This window comes from Rhincodon typus, chromosome 3 (genome assembly GCF_021869965.1).
Source record: "Rhincodon typus isolate 14 chromosome 3, sRhiTyp1.1, whole genome shotgun sequence".
In the NCBI taxonomy this organism is placed as follows: Eukaryota; Metazoa; Chordata; class Chondrichthyes; order Orectolobiformes; family Rhincodontidae; genus Rhincodon; species Rhincodon typus.
In genome coordinates, this window is record NC_063334.1 from 54,449,574 (window position 1) to 54,467,748 (window position 18,175).

The 18,175-nt window shown below is 39.4% G+C and overlaps 1 protein-coding gene across 3 annotated transcripts in view; it reads right to left on the reverse strand.

The window, feature by feature from the left end:
* LOC109924133 (cytosolic carboxypeptidase 1-like) overlaps positions 1-18,175 on the reverse strand; it is an 85,038-nt gene that overhangs the window by 4,276 nt on the left and 62,587 nt on the right. For all 3 annotated transcript variants that reach the window (XM_048594960.1, XM_048594959.1, XM_048594958.1), the window contains 2 exons: positions 17,689-17,756; positions 5,317-5,380 (listed from right to left, as the gene is read on the reverse strand). In XM_048594960.1, coding sequence (XP_048450917.1) covers positions 5,317-5,380; positions 17,689-17,756 — 132 coding nt within the window. The remainder of the gene's footprint in view (positions 1-5,316; positions 5,381-17,688; positions 17,757-18,175) is intronic.

Below are 18,175 nucleotides of genomic sequence, written 5' to 3' on the forward strand. Positions count from 1 at the left end.
AAACGTCAGCCTTCCTGCTCCTCTGATGCTGCTTGGCCTGCTGTGTTCATCCAGCTCTACATCTTGTTATCTCACTTCTCCCAACTTATCTGGTTGAACATCAAAATGTAAATAGTCCATTCTTCTTAACACAAAATGGCACAGACAAATATACTCTTTGATCTGCAATTTTCAATCATCAAATAACTCCTAGGATGTTCCATTCGAACTGTACAATTTATATTTTGTGAAAGAAAACATTGATCTAAATGAAGTAAATGCTGGTATTCAAATTCTTAGAATAGCACTCAAATGAGTAGGCTACTATGATGGAGCGTTAAACTACAGATCAGGACAGATTTGTCAAAAAACAAGGCAATGTTGTGTGATGCAGTCATGTCTATACAGGAGGGCCTTGGTAAACATGTGAGAATTGGTGCTTGTAAAAAAACTTGGACATCCTGCCAACTGGAATTCAAATTAGGAAGTAACCTTGAGGCATTTATCCAATAGATATAAATAACTACAGCTTACACTCCTGGGCTTCTTCTCTGCAAGGTCTGATCATAGGTCAGAACACCTTATGTTTTCCTGGCTAAGTCCAGGTGTGTCAAGCCTTTTGAAGGGATTTCCGCAGTGTGGCCAAGCCAGATTTTTGTTCTCACTTCTTTCACCAAATTCACCTCATTAACTACCTACCTTGACCATATGTGTCCATCATAGCCAATTCTGGCCTCATCTTACCATGCGCCATTCTCAGAACAACCTGCTACTCAGCAAATATTCACCAAAAGATTGGCATCCCTCGTATCCATGCCAAATTTGAAAGGCCATTGTACACCCAGACAAGCACTGGCAATTCAGCATTGCCCTTTGCTGGCAACATCATAACACAGCAACCACAGCATACAGCCAGCATGCTAACACATATACAAGCCCATTATTTCAATCCAGTTGCTGTTTAACCACCACACCACATAGTTTACTTGTCCTAGTTACATTCCTCTGAACACTTGGTCAACACTACCCTGCCCCCAAAAAAACACACTGGAGACCTGCATCTTACCATTGTCCAGCAGGGGAACATCACTTACAGGAAAACAATCTGATAATTCCAAACATTAGCTTTTATGGAACACAAACAAAACAAGCAGAGTCTTCAGTTCCCACAACAAAGCAAACCAGATTTTGGTATCATAACAAATGACTATTTTACTGTCCATGATGGTCTGCTGCTTTCAGCCCTCATCCAAAAGAACCAGGTGTCAATACAGTTCCATCTGGTTTGTAGCATCTGATGCAGTTTTGATCCCCTTAAGGAAAGATATCATCTCATTGGAAGCAGTTCAGAGAAGATTCACTAGGATAATCCTTGATATGAAGGGCTTGTCTTATGAGTAAAAGCAAAACAAGCTGGCACCCAACTCACTGGACTTTAGAAGAAATGAGAGGTGATCTCACTGAAACTTAAAGGATTCTTGAGGGACTCAACAGTCATAAACTTAAGACATGAATAAATAAACATTCACCAGCTACTTACCAATTAGCTGCCTCCTCCGTGCTGGCATCAGTTGATAGGAAGTTACCATAAATGTTTTTACCTATCTAAACACTTTTGATTTGAATTTACTGAAATATTCAGAATCCTTTAATGTTACTGTCACATTAATGTTATCCCTAGAGCTGACTAAATGAACATTAAATGATAATTACATGAGAAATTATCAATATAGCTTGAGAGTTTTATGCTAATTAATTGATCTAGTATTAACTGAAATAAATCAACCATAAAGTAAATTAGAATGACCTCTTACCCTGTACCCTCACTTTGCAATTTCTTTCTTATCCTATTCAGTCTCAACATTCGATCACAGTGCTTCTCCTCCCTTTTGTGCTGTTACTTTCTCAGGGCCCACAGCTCAAGTCAAGATGATGCATTCATAGGGATACTTTAACTATTTCAATCCAGAACATGTTTTGGTTGGATCAATTTTGGTTGGATCAAGGTATACTCTCTGGATGTTAAGTATGTAGCAATGATGATGTCAGCAGTAACCCAGAGGGTCAAGCTGATGTCCCTGGGACAGGGGCGGAATTTTATTTCTGATAGTGTGGTCAAGCGGTCTCAGGCACTGGATTAAGGTCCAGCCTCTTCGGAAGCATGGGCTCAAATCACACCACTGCCAAACGGTTTCAATGAACAAGTGGCCATACTGATTTTGAGGGGTCTTGCGGCATAGTGGTAGTATTCCTACCTCCACATCAGGAGGGCCCAGATAAAAGTACCACCTGCTCCAGAGGTATTTAACAGCATCTCTGAACAGGTTAAGTAGAAAATATCTAAAGGTCTGGTATATGCCTAAATATCCTGTATTTTACTACTCTACTTTACTGGTCATTCGGGTACCTAAGGAACATTACTTTGGTTGCTGGCATTACAGTACAACCTAGATCACATAACTGTACTTTCATTGGCTTGTCCTGAAAAGGACAATACTCTCTGGAAGACCACTGCATGCTCCTAATACCTAAGGCTCCAAAGTAACCTGAAAAATAAACAGAGAAACCTGGACAAGCCTATTTAAATAGCCATGTTTAAATCATTAGCTCGCTAACTTTTGAGGTTGGTTCGCTAACTTTTGCTAACCTGTAAATTGACAAGAGGCAGTTTTCACAAAACATTTTCAATGAAAGATTTGAGAAATCAAGTTGTGATCTTCTGAAAAAACAACAGCAGAGGTAGTAAGCTCGATCATAAACTGGGAAGAAGGGGCTCCTTGTGGCATTGCAACTTGCAAAATTGTGATGCCACTTGGTTTCCAAAGAATATACCAAATCAAATTATACTCCCAAAGCACTTTTCACAACATCAGATTAATTACCACATAAATGAGAGTGTAATAGCTGAACATTTCTGCTCTAACAATAATCTTTAAGTTTTAGAAGAACAAGTCTGTAGATAATTGCCAATTTTAATGAAGGGTGTGATTAAATTGGGTTGACCTAGAACTGAACTAAAACTAAAACCAGCATTACTTCATACAGCTACTCCAATATATGATGGCAATATAACTGGTACCATATTAAAAATATTTAATTTATGCATAAATGCCAATTCTGTCAATCAAAAAAGATAAAGCTTTGAAATAACACTATCAATTTTGATATGTCAATCCTATCCGAAGAGTTGATTATCCTACAACACCAAGTAAAAAGCATTGATGTTTCAGTTATCTTTCAATTTACTTACAGGCATGCTTTGTACATTTCTGCATCTTCTGTTTTTATTGTTCTGTGATGCCTATTCTGAGATGAAAGCTTGTTGAAAACTGTAGAAAGTCAGTCATTTATGCACTGCATGCATCATTTACATTTCCAATATATTTTATCAGAACTGCTCATTAGCTGGTCTTGTCATGGGCTCTATTACTTCCAGAGGAACTACTGTAGGATACAATGCACTTGCCAGCAATTACACGGAGGAGCAGCCATGCAGCAAGAGAGGCCTGATCTTACAAATTACTTTATAGTAAAGAAAATCGAAGCTGGCTCTGCTTAAAAATATCAAGATTACTCCTAATATAAAAAAGGAATTGCTTTGCATTAAAAAGTTCACACCACCTTCAGTGCACATTGAAGGTGGGAGATTAGCAAAAGTTTTATTTTAAGTGAGTAAAGTTTCTTGTTCATTTGTGGATTTTAAAAAAAAAACTGCATTAACAAAGTTTCCAGCAATTAGATTATCTAGTTATGGATCAACTGTTTTCAATCATCAGGTGACAAGTTCCTGTGATATGATGATTCTGAAGAGTTCACGAACTTCAAATGTTTTAAATAACTCCATAGGTGACAGAACAAGTAAAAAGACATAGAAGCTGCAATAATATTTTACCTTTGATATCAAAGTGCTTATTTCTATACTTACAAGAAAGTTACTTACACTTAATGGGTAGATGAGCAAGTTAGGATAAAGCATAAATACTGCAATAAAACTTAAGAAAACTGACTAAAACTATAGTCAAATACAATTATATTATGACAAATAAATTTTGTATTTATGAATTTTTAACTACGAATCTAGCAAACGTTGAAAAAACTGCAAGAAAGGATATATGTATGGAACCTTGTATTCAGTAATAATAGGAAGTTCATTTGTGGCTTTTAATAATGAGAATTATTGAAGATGTTGTTATGTTTAATGCCCCATTCTCATTATTCGTGGTCACCCATTTCATTTTATTTCAACTAAATTTCCACCCAGCACTACCCAATGATGAGATGAGGGAAACTGAATATCTAAACATAGGTTTCATTCAACCTTAAATCATGTTTTGTAACGGTTTCTTGCTATCCATCAAAAATTGCCTCAAGTCATTTCCGTGGCCAATAAATTTTAACCACATGCACTATTCCTTGAAAAAAACACCTCATAAATATGTACCATCATTCACAGCTAAATTTTAGTAATTTTCTTTCACCAAAGTTTGGAATTCTGGGATAAACTTAGTGGACACAGCACATGTTAGTGCAGCTTGTAGACTTCTGGCCAGCAATTACTGCAATACGTTAACTGTCACAGTGATTACTGAGAATACTGACTAATAGAACAAGACACATTAGACAGTCTGCCACACACCCTGGAGAAGACAGCTGGATGCTGCTTGACCTTTGCTGTGATGTACCCAACAGTCACTGATTATTGATTAGGCTTGCCTTCTTCTACTGGCCTGGAGCAGCTGGTTGACCTGACAGCTGCCCTCCTTATAAAATATTTCTGGTGTTTCAATAGGGCTGAGTTTGAAATTTTTACTTGTCTTACGGGCCATTTTAACAGATCATCATCAAACAGTAGCCATAAAAGCAAAGAACACACAAGCAAAAAACCTCTTTCCAATCCTGTACTTTTTCATACCATTTTGCTGACAAATGCACAAAAATCTCAAACTACAGATGTATACAACCACTTGAATATCAATATCTTAAGCATAAGTTTTGATTACTCAAGTTCTTTGAATGCATCAAAAATACAATTGACTCCATTTGTCTGGCTAGCAAATATTGTACTTGACAACACTGTCTAAAGTAACCATTAATGGACTGATCCAATAGTACCTTCCTCTGCAACTTATTGCTGTAATGGGAAAGAAGAACATTTCACAACTCTACCACAAGTAATTTTTGAAGCTTTATTTTAGTAATTATTTTTGACTTTTCCTTCCTTCCCTCCAAATTTTCAGAACCTTAGCTAAGAGTTGAATCCTGGAGGATGGATCGGGGCAGGAGAAACTGCCTCTAAATTCAGAATTAAATAAAAAAAACCTTTCTATTCAAACTTACCTACTGAAACCAGTTCATTAATTATCTTGAGGATATTCAGCGTAGTCTGTAGATCACGAGTGTTCTGAAAGAAGACAGATTATTTTTCTTCACCATCAATCAAAGGAATCTTACTGTGCATAAGCGGTTTCAATCTTTTAAACCAGTTATCGGAAGAATGCTATAAAAGACCAACACACCACAGTCATGACATCATTTTATTTTGCTGCAATGTCCCCTCAGGAAAGCACCAATTTCATACCTAAAAGAGGAATTTGAATTTTTATTTCATAATTCACCTTTACTTTGCAGAGAACTGCTCCAATTAGATCACCCATATGTTGGCTTCTGTCACAGTAGTTAACTCATAAAAGCTGAAGATCTAAATTGGTAGCACCAAAGTTAACTGATTATGCTTAGTAATTTAATCCTTTTCTTCTTTATGCGACAAACAGAGACACTTAAAAGAAGTAACTCCAAAGATATTGAGAACATAAATAAATAAACAGTCAATAGCTAAGATAAGTGTACCATAATAAATCATGCATTAGTCAGTGTTCCTACGTTTGGGCCAGGAGGCCTGGGTTCAAGACCCACTTGCTCTAGAGGTGTGTCATAGCATGTTTGAACAGGTTGATTAAAAATATCTACACTGAGTAATTGTGGTATAATTTATTCTGCAACTGCCATACTTTATATCTAAAAAAAAGCATTGAAAGGCAGTGATAGTAATGGATTCTGAGCTGGTCTGAATGACAGTAAATAACCAAAAGAAAACTATGCTCCCTCTAAATTTAAAATACTGAAATAGTAAGTGCAAAGTAAGTCTCTGAAGTTCCTTACACCACTGAGGTTAGTTTTCTAAGGTGTGCTGAGTCCACTGCTGAGGCCCACTGCCATCAGCTTCTATTCCCACTAATCACCATGTGCATTTTGAGTGTGCATTCAAATCTCAGCTAGATTACGAGCATTCTTTACCTTCACAGCAAAATTTCTGATGTAGAATAACAACCAATTCTAAATTATACAAAGTCCATCTAAGGTTTTATAAGCTTCTTAGATGTCATAATTTAGATTAATTTACAACTGTTTATTCTCAGAGGAAAAATTACAGCACGATTGAGAAACAGCTGGAGAGTAGGATTAGTTAAATAGCTCAAGTAAACAGCCAGTACAGTTACACCTCATTAGGATAGCATGCTGGAAATCAAGCCCCATATTCCCAGAGTCTTCACAAAAATTATGACAGAAATTCCCCAATTTACCTGTTTTAGACCCAGGTGGACAGAAAGCACAGACTAGGTTTCTTAACTTAATGAGAATTTATTACAAAAAAAATCCTAGCTACAAATAAACTATTCTGAACTGTTGATATATAACTCTACTGCCAAAATTCTAAGCCTTTATAATAAAAGGAATTCTTACTCTAAGACAGAAAAACGGGTGTTATGAGCAGACGAAAAGACTGGGAAAGCAGCTCAATGGTCCTTGTCCACAGGATTCACTGAGATGTTCCTTTTGGCTTACCATACCTTGACCTTCCTTCTCCAAATACTTTCACTTGCTTGCAGGAGGCACAGGAAGACTGGTTTATAAATATATAATTGTTTCCTTTTTTAGTTAGGAGCCACAGTTTACAGCAACTGAAGCGGGAAAATAAACTGTCTTTCTTCAGGCACAAAGTGCTTTTCTTTTCACTGTGGAGAAGTGACCAGCGCCTTCCTTTTCAGAGGTCCAATGCCTTCTGACCAAACAGTCACACCCACAAATTGTTCATTTATCTTGGGTGCCAATCACACAGTTACTGGCAAGCAAAAGGCTGTTGTCATTGAAAATTGGACTCCATTCCACAAAATAATCAGCCACCCCTGATGTATCTTTGTACACACCCCGATTCTTGCCTTCCCTACTGCTTGATTAAACAGCAGCATATATGGCACTTATGATGAGTGTTAGTAACCTGTTTTTAAAGAGTATAGTCATCCTTTCCACAATCTTTGTTTTCTAAAACAGTTTTTTTTTGCCATTTCAGTTCATAATCACAAACCAGAGAAGTTTTTTTTTAACAAGACACAATGGGCCAAGAGGCTTCTTTCTACACTGCATAATTCTATGACTTATAGTTTCGATGGGTTTATATTTGATGTGCGTCTTGAAACTTACTACAGTTTGGAGTCAAAAAGAGCAACAAGCCTTTTAATTTATTAGCGTGATAGCATCCATTCTAAAATAGCCATATTATTATACTTACTTTGGCTCTTTCAAGAGCCAGACAATTGCGGATAGAAATCCCATTCAACAACCCCAATTTATTTGTCTAGTCTAGGCTGACACATCATTATAATGGGAATTCCATATTGTCAAAGTGGGCATTTTTTCAATGAGGCAGTTACAAATATCTTCAATGTCTATTTCATTACTTGGTTAACATTAAGGATTCTCTTGACACCATCTGAAGAATAGCATATACTCCCAGTCACATAATGTGTTTCCTTCAAAAGACACCAAATCCACAGATGAGAAAATTGTCTACCATATCCAGTTACAAGTAGTTTGTGGGCAACCATGCAAATCACGTAAAGGGGTGACGCTATTTGGTAGGGCCAAGCAAAACACAAAGCCATGTATACAAACAATAACTTATAGTGCACCTTCATCACAATGAAACGTCACAAGACACTTCAAAGGAGCATAAAACAAATGTTACTCTAAGTCATAAAGGAAATATTAGGTCAAAATGACTTCTCCCACTCCTGACATTCAACTCAACGATACAAGAGAATACTCAATGAATGGCAGGACACTAGGAAACTCAGAGGAACAGAGGGGTCTTACAGCGTTGGTCCACAGGTGGAGCAGGTTAATAGGGAAGCAAAGAAGGCATATGGGACGCCTGTCTTTATCAGTATAAATATAGATTATAAGAGCAGGGAAGTTATGTTGTAGCTGCACAGAACTTGGGGTGAGGTAACAGCTGAAGTACTGTGTGCAGTTCTGGTCACCACACTGGGATTTCACTAGAGACAATGCAGAGGAGATTCACAGGATGATGCCTGGAATGGAGCATTTCACCTATGGAGAGAGGCTGGATAGGCTCACATTGTTTTAGTCTGAGCAGAGAAGGTTAAGCGGAGACTTGATAGAGGTATATAAGATTATGAGAGGTATGGTTTGGGTGAATAGAAAGCAGCTGTTCCCCTGAGACAAAGGGTCAAGAAAAACGGGGCACACTTTTGAAGTGAAAGGGAGGATGTTTAGCAGGGATTTGAGGAAATGTTTTTCACCCAGAGGGTAGCAGAGGTCGAAAATACACTGCCTGGGAAGGTAGTGGAGGCAATTAACTTCACAACTTCTAAAATGTACTTGGATGAGCATTTGAAATGTCATAACATTCAAGGCTATGTGCCTAGTGCAGCAAAGTGTGCCTAGAGTAGATAGTTGTGTATTTCTGGTGGAACAGACTTGATGGGCCAAAGGGTCTCCTCTGAATTGTATGTTTCTATGACCAAACGATAGGTAAAAGAGCTAGATTTTAAAAGTGCCACAATGGAAGAATCTGAGAAACAGGGGTGAAGAGATATAAAGAGGGAATTCCAGATCTTAGGACAAAAGGAACTGAAGGCATGGCCACTAATGGTGGACATGTCATGAAGAGACCAGAGTTGGAAGCGCACAAATGGACAGTGGGATTCACAGAGATTACAAAAATAAGAAAATGCGTGGTCATAGAGGTATTTGAAAACAAGGATGAGAATTTTAAACTCATGACTTTGCCTGACCTGGAGCCATCACAAGCACAAGGTGCTAGCAGAATGGAACTTACTACAAAGTTAAGGTATGGTCAGCAAAGTTTCAGAATGACCTCAAGTTTATGGAGAGTAGAACATTGGAGATTAGCTGAGAGTGTATTAGGTTAGATGAATTGAGAGGTAACAAAGACATGGGTGAGGGTTTCAGCAGATGAGCTAAGGTATAGATGACATCAAGTGATGTTACTGAGATGGAATAAATGAAGTCCTGGAGATGGCACTGCAAACCAGTACAATAAAGAAAGTTTTCAACCTTTTAAAGTGTCTGCAGAATAACAACGACTTTTAGGATTTTGTAACAATTGTAAGAGCAAGAAGAAATACTGGTCACAGTCAGCTGGCAACCCTTAACCTGGAAGCATTACCAACAAGAAGTTGTTGTGGAAAAAATGTGATTTGGCCTAAAACAGAAAAGACAAGGACATTACTGTTGGAAAGTAGATAGGATGACACGAGGGAAGAGTTGGCCATTACACAAATGCATAGACACAAAAAATACCTTGAGACAGAAAGACAGAGGCACTAAATTATCTTCAGAAGATGATTCAAATCTCTCCCAGGAAGAGGTCAGCTTTCCAGTTGGTAGTAAAGGAAACTAAATCTCTTGTTGCGCTGTGCTATCTAGTTGAAAAGGGTGTTAAAACTTGTAAGGCTGTGTGAATAGTTTAGTAATTCTAAACAGCTGGCTGTTTAATCTTAAGTGACCAAGCAGTGAATGAAAGTTTTTTGAGACAACAAGGTGCAGAGCTGGATGAACACAGCAGGCCAAGCAGCATTGCAGGAGCAGGAAGGCTGATGTTTCGGACCTAGACCCTTCATCAGAAATGGGGGAGGGGAAGGGGGTTCTGAAATAAGTAGGGAGAGAGGGGGAGGCGGATAGAAGATGGATAGAGGAGAAGATAGGTGGAGAGGAAACAGACAGGTCAAAGAGGCGGGGATGGAGCCAGTAAAGGTGAGTGTAGGTGGCGAGGTAGGGAGGAGATAGGTCAGTCCAGGGAGGACGGACAGGTCACGGGGGCAGGATGAGGTTAGTAGGTAGGAGATGGGGGTGCGGCTTGAGGTGGGAGGAGGGGATAGATGGGAGGAAGAACAGGTTAGGGAGGCAGGGACAAGCTGGGCTGGTTTTGGGATGCGGTAGGGGGAGGGGAGATTTTGAAGCTTGTGAAATCCACATTGATACCATTGGGCTGCAGGGTTCCCAAGTGGAATATGGTTGCTGTTCCTGCAACCTTCGGGTGGCATCGTTGTGGCACTGCAGGAGGCCCAGGATGGACATGTCGTCTGAGGAATGGGAGGGGGAGTTGAAATGGTTCGCGACTGGGAGGTGCAGTTGTTTATTGTGAACCAAGCGTAGGTGTTCTGCAAAGCGGTCCCCAAGCCTCCGCTTGGTTTCCCCAACGTAGAGGAGGCCACAACAGGTGCAGCGGATGCAGTATACCACATTAGCAGATGTGTAGGTGAACATCTGCTTGATGTGGAAAGTCTTCTTGGGGCCTGGGATGGGGGTGAGGGAGGAGGTGTGGGGGCAGATGTAGCACTTCCTGCGGTTGCATGGAAAAGTGCCGGGTGTGGTGGGGCTGGAGGGGAGTGTGGAGTGGACAAGGGAGTCACGGAGAGAGTGGTCCCTCCGGAAGGCAAATAAGGGCGGGGAGGGAAAAATGTCTTTGACCTGTCTGTTTCCTCTCCACCTATCTTCTCCTCTATCCATCTTCTATCTGCCTCCCCCTCTCTCCCTATTTATTTCAGAACCCCCTTCCCCTCCCCCATTTCTGATGAAGGGTCTAGGCCCGAAACGTCAGCCTTCCTGCTTCTGCAATGCTGCTTGGCCTGCTGTGTTCATCCAGCTCTGCACCTTGTTGTCTCAGATTCTCCAGCATCTGCAGTTCCTACTATCTCTGATACAATGAAAGTTTTTTGTTGGTTCATCAGTTGAAAAGGAACTATTGAAGGTTACTCCACTAGGACTGTCATGAGATGGCTTGTACATGTGTCTTGCTGAAAATGGTCACCAAGAAAAGTCTGAGGTGAAATCTCTTGTCAAACAGAAATCCTGATCTACACTGTGTGAATAAAAAACAGCATACTGTCTGCAGGAAGTGATGTAGGTGCCGGTTGGGTGCATTTCCGGTACATCGATCATTTAGAGTGAATTTACATTTTTCTTCAAAGAACAATTTTTCTGTTAATCATTTGAGGTTCATTCAATAGATTTTGAGATTTTGGTTCATTGTTTCCCTACAAGGAGCATAACACCACAAGTTTGATGTCAGTAGCTCATCTCAGATTCAAATGTAACTCCAAAGCTGTGAACGGATTGGTTTAATCTCAGATATTTGCAAGGTAAGAAATGGAGTGACTACTCGTGGAACAAAATTTGGAGTGGGGTCAAAAAAAATTAATTCAGTTTTCTCAATAATTAGTTTAAAGAAATTTCTGCTGAACTAGTACTGAATGTTAGGGAATACATTTGATAACTTAGCAACAGTGAACGAGTCAAGAGGGGTAAAACTGGATGTTGTCATTGCGCATTGAACACTAATGCCATACCTTCAGGTGATGCTGCCAAAGGTAAAGCTTTGAGATGAGAAATAGGAGAGGACCAACAATTAATCCTTGGTGGACAAAGACAATGGTGAGAGAGGTGGAACAAACAGTCATTGAAATGGATATAATTTGATAAATAACAATGGATTTGCATAATAGCAGTCCAACACAAATGCATGACAGTGGAGAAGAGTTACAGGAGAATAGTGTGGTTAACAGTAGCAAAGCTTGCAGATTGTTTGAGAAGGATGGAAAGGAAAGGTGTGCCTTTGTCATAGTAACATAAGGTATTCATTTGTGAGTTTAGAAAGAGATATTTTGGGAATGGTAGGGAGGGACTCTCTCAAACAGGAAAGTGAGAAACGAACTTCGGAAAAGAAAGAAATATGAACAGCAGCAGGCCATTCGACCCTTTGAGCCTCCTACGCCATAATAAATTCATAGCTGATCTGAATGTGGCCTTAACTCTTGCCTAGCTTTTCCTGCCTGCCACCCATAACCCTCAACTCCCTTGTCAATCAGAAATCTCACTCAGCCTTGAGTATGTTCAACATCCCTGCCTCCACTGTTCACTGGGGCAGAGAATTTCAAACACTAACAACGCTCTGGAAGAAGTTGCCACAGAAGAATCTCTGTCTTAAATGGGAGATTCCCTTATATCAAACGATGCCCCTTTAATTCTAGATTCCCCTCAGCATCTTTCCTGTCAAGTCCACTTGGAAGATTCTGTTACAGGAATATCACCTCTCATTCTTTTAAACTCCAATGAGTATAGGCGCACGTGGCTCAACATTTCCTCATGAGACAACTCCTTCATGCTATGAATCAGCCTGGTGAATCTTTTCTAAAATATGCAAATATATTACATAAGAAAGACAACCAAAACTGTACAGGGTATCTAGATGTAATCTCACTAAATGTCCTATAAAGTTGGAGATAGATTTGCCTACTTTATCACTCATATACTTTTATAAAGGCTCGCATTCAATCTGCATTCCTAATTGCTTGCTATATATGCATACTAATTTTTTGTGATTCACGTACAAGGACATACAGGTCCCTCTATCCAGCAGTATTCTGCAAGATCTCTCCACTTTAATAATTTTTTTTATTCCTTCTGCCAAAGTGGATAACCTGATATTTTCCCACATTATATTCCACCTGCCGGGTTTCTGCCTGCTCTCCGAGCCAATCGACATCCTCCTATTAATTTGCTTTCTTATCCATCCTTGTATCATCAGCAAATTTAGTTAGAATAGTCTGTCCCTTCAAGGCCATTAATATAGATTTGGGGCCCTAACTTGATCTCCATGCCACTCCATTTCTAATCTGTTGGGATATTTCCAAATTCTAAAGACATTTTGAAGATTACAAGCAATACATACATTAACTGCAGCATTTCTTTTAAAACTGCAAGGAATCAGATCAAGGGATCTTAAATCCCATTTCTTTTTCCGCTGGTGATCAGAAAGTTCTTTCCTCCATTTTACATTTCAGAGTTCTACTATTCCTCAGATGATTTTTGTGTATTCCATTGTTCAATCAATGTTCAATGCTGCTACAAATCTTTTACTTTTCATTGGATGTAGGCTGGAATGCTATTGCTATTGCTATAGCCATGGTTACTTTATCAGCCATCTTCCCCAATTCCTTATATGCTTTTAGCCATAGGTCCTGTGCTATGGAACCTTTGTTCCAGGGCCAGACTAGCATACTATAGAATTTTACCCACTGGAGCCATTTTTTAAACAGGGATTGTTTGAGAGTATCTTCCCAATCCTGACACTGAGACGCCTTTTCCAATTTAATTATTCTTCGGGGTAAAGGAATATGTAGGGGTTCAACAGATGCTAACACCTTTGGAGTCCCCATGCAAGAGGTAAAAGCCTATGTCTCTCCAGGTTTGCTTCTTCAGAGTTCCACTATACCCCACTATCACTTTCCAACTTGTGCTTTGCTGTTCAAATTCCAGAACACCTGGTTTATGGCCGAAAATTGTTCAGTCCCGATGTCTTATTCGCTCATGTTAATCCTGGCCTTCATGTTCAGCACGTGCCTTATGAACAATTGACTCAGGCTGAACATACAAGACACCAGGCTAAGTTGATGGTTCACGTTCAAAGGACCCGACGGTCACTCTTATCCAAGAACACCGACAGATGCCAAATGTTGTTCGAGCCCTTTCAGACCCATCAGACATTTCAGCCAATAACCCAGGAACCCCACAATACTAGAATGGTCAAATCACGAATGGATGGATACATAGTTAGAAATTTGTTACTTGTATTTATGAAAATACAGTAAAATGCGTACAAGTCGCCACAAAAGCAGCGCCATTTAATTATGTAAATTATATATTAAAAATATGAGATAAAGTTAAGACAAATATAATTTTTGCTCATTCCACAGCCTCTTGACCACTGCTGAAGATCAGGGCCTGCCCAACCACTGAGGGCGGTTGGGGGGTGGGTAGGGGGGGTTGCTGTTGAAGGTGAAAGGGAGTAGATGGCCAGGAGCCCGAACACTACCTAAGCTGCTGTCTCTGCCATCTTGCTATCAAAACAAGTTACATCTTGGTACCAATGCAAGCTGTTACAACTTTATTAAGGAACAAGTAATAGTAAGACTTTAACACTAACAATACTATTCCTACTCCTGCCCAATCTCCTTAGTCATTACAATTCTTTCTAGAGTCTCTTGTAACTTTCGTCGGGTTCTCAAAGTCGTTGTTCTCTTTTTTTTCCCCTCTGGACGATCAGTCAGTCTTTGCCTTTGACACACCAGTTACTGCTTCTTCATCTCCAGCAGGTCCAAGAGATCGATCTGCAGGTAAGCCCTGTTTTTATACCTTTTGTGATGGTTTTCTGGCCAATCAGGGACCTTGGTGTAATGTTTGAAATATTGTCAATTGTTTGGATGGCTTACTAATGTTTGCTTCTCTGTGTAGCAGAGACTGGGTGTCTTTCTGTCTGGTTTTTGGTTGAAAATTGCATTTCTCCATTGTTTATTTGAACTGTTTACGAGATGTGCCCTTTTACACTGTGCTAACCTCATTAGTACCTGCCTGCTGTGTTTGTATTGTGTATAGTTTATCAGTTTTCAATGTGCTGAGTATTACTTGGCTAACATGTCCCACACCCAGTACCCCTTGCTGTTTAGCCAAGTTGGCAAACTTACTTGTGTTTTAGCAGCCATTTGATTGCTACAGCGCCACAAAGTGCCAGGCAATGACCTTCTCTAATATCAGGAAATATAATCATTGTTCCCTTGACATTTAATGGCATTACATGAATCCCCTACCATCAACATTCTGGAGGTTACCATTGGTGTGAGGGGGATTTGACCTGACTGAGGTGGACCCTACAAAAATTAGCAAAGGCCTGGGAAAAGGAAGTTAAGGAAGAGGACAGAGCTAGAAATCAATCTAGGAGACCAAGGAATAATACCTCTCCATACAAGTCCCCAGACCCCAGATGAAGGAAATTCCCATCAACAAACCCCAAACCAAATACATACTACAATTGGCCTGAACCAGCCATTTCGTTTGAGACTGCCAAGCGTCAAACCTGGCAGCTGGAAGTCTGTTAAGATCGGCCAACACCCACAGTACCATCCTGGCAGCATCAGCTAGAGCAAATGCCTCAGAGGATCCAGCCTAACGAGCCCACCTGGCTTGTGTCAATGAGGTAGAAACTACAACCCCTTTCTGATGCTCAATGAGAATATGTAACGGTGTACAGCTGTGGCGGTCTGGGTGAGTGACACTACAAGGGACAGCATGGGAGACCTCTAGTAACTAGAATTAATAATAAGCCCTTTAAATTTCTTTGTGACACTGGCAATCCCTGACAAGCTTAAACACAAACAGATGTACAGAGTGTAGCAGACAAAAGTTCATATACCCTGAGCAGTTTCACTGGCCATGCATAACTGTAAGGGACCACCTTGCCATGCAGTTCTGGATCACCATGCCATCTTTGATTCTGGCTTCTACTAGTAGTTGCATAGAAGTATGTTTTGAGAGTGTGGTGAGGGTGTTTAAACCAACAATATATGAGAAGCCCAGAAAACTACCAGTAAGCGTCACTCACAGAGGGAGAAGCCTTGCTGAATCAGAGTTAATAGCCTAGAAGCATAAGCTACTTGCCCAAATGTGTCATGTTGTTCTTGTAGCAGTACAGCTTTAGAGAGTAGTGTCAGTGGTCACTACCTCTAGTGCGAAGGGCTGCAATATCTACTCAAAAGATACCATGGTGTAGAGCTGGATGAACACAGCAGGCCAAGCAGCATCAGAGGAGCAGGAAGGCTGACGTTTCGGGCCTAGACCCTTTTTCAGAATATCTACTCAACTTTTTTTTCTTTATTCGTTCACAGGATAAGGGCATCGTTGGCTAGGCAGCATTTATTGCCCATCCCTAATTGCCCAGAGGGCAGTTAAGAGTCAACCACGTTGCTGTGGGTCTGGAGTCACATGTAGGCCAGACCAGGTAAGGTTGGCAGTTTCCTTCCCTAAAGGACATTAGTGTACCAGATAGGTTTTTCCTGACAATCGACAATGGATTCATGGTCATCATTAAACTCTTAATTCCAGATATTTATTGAATTCAAATTCCACCATCTGCCACAGCAGGATTCAAACCCCGGTCCCTAGAACATTACCTGGGTCTCTGGATTAACAGTCCAGCGATAATACCACTTGGCCATTACTTCCCCGTAATCTGACACTTGTAAGGAATCAACAATTTAGCAAAGAACATCAAGGCTAAACAGTAGCGTTCATTCTGCTTAATTTTGATGTTTAATTCCAAGTCCAACTGGAAATTTCATTGAAAAATAGCCACAAAGGTCAAGTAAGTTTCTGCATTCTTTGCAAATTAATTAAAATATTAAATATAAGTAACCTAGAGTAATTTTGTCGCAGGGAATTTTTTCCTGAAGCGGACCCACATACCACCCAGACTGTAACAAGAAAGCTTTCAAGAGGTAGTTCAAGTTATGAGATAAATTCTAAAGAATCACCACTATGTCCGAGAAAAAGTCCAGGACAATAAAATGCATGAACACCTGATAGAAGCATGGAAGTCAGTTATTTCCATGGACATAGGTCAACTCTTCATAAAAACAGAATTGGTCTGAACAAGTGTTAAAGAGCCATCCAACTGATAGGATAAAGAAATCTTGAAAACTTGTGTTCTCCACTTCTTCACTTCTAGTCTGTGGTAACGAAAGCAGTGATTACAATCATTTGAAAGATTAGGTACAACAGGCATCTCTAGCCAGACAAAAAAAGGAGTGTTTGGGCAACCAACTTTCAGTAGATCAAGGTACAAAAATAGCAGATGAAGGGTCACCGGACCTGAAATGTTAACTCTGATATTTTCTTCACAGATGCTGCCAGATCTGCTGAGCTTTTCCAGCAACTTCTGTTTTTGTACAAAATAGCTGCACTTATTATATATTATACAATTAAGTATTCCCTTAGAAAACCTGAGTAATAGTTCAACTGGTACTTTGTTGAACCTTCCATGAACAATGAAAGTAACTGCTGTATAATGCAAAGCTTTTTCCTCGTATGTGGTAGATAATCATCAGTTAGCTTTGCATAATCAAACAGAAATCAAGTTACTAGCAAACTGATGTATTTTCAGTCTCCAAGAACAGTGCTCTGCTCCAATATTCAATAATTCAAAGAACATCCTTTGAGTTTCCCTAGCAAGTAAAATGGAAGGCAAAGCATGTGTTAAATTGCTCCATTTGAACAACTGGCATTGTATTATTTCATAAGACTTTAATTAAATTTGTTAGGACCAATATACATTATGAAAATTAAAACATTTTTTTCTGAAAACCCCCAAAACATGATTTAAACAAACAGAGACTAATCCTGCATGCTGAAAAATATCACTGGAATGTGTATATCTCTGTAGGTTGCATAAAAAGAAATGGCTGCCAAAGTGAACCGTTTCATCCTTTCAACAAAAAAGTACGATTTCAAACATAAACCATTGTTTTGGAAAAAATAACAAAATAAAGTTTTTACCTCAAGTGTTGACAATATTATTTCCATTCCTGATGAACCTTTGGCTGTTATATCTTTCTTCACTCTTTCTGCAAATTCAAATCAATCATTAAGTAATGCTAAATACTTGGCACTAAAACTAACAATAGTAATATCCAATATTTAACTTTAATTTATGATATGAACAAACTACTATGCATGTAACTAGAAATTAGTTTTTGCATTAAATATACCACATACGAATGATTTCATGCAGTAATTTATTGTTGCTAGTTGGCTCAACTTGAAGAAATTGTTCTTCATTTAACAAAATATCAACACCAGAAACAAATTAATAATCCCAAAAGCAGACGCTAGTTTTGCATAGATGCAGAATAATGAAAATTCTGTTGTGAATGCAATTACAGTTCTTTAAACAAGATTATATTTTGTATTCAGGAACAGAAACGAAGTTGCTGGAAAAGCTCAGCAGGTCTGGCAGCATCTGTAAAGAAAAAGAATCAGAGTT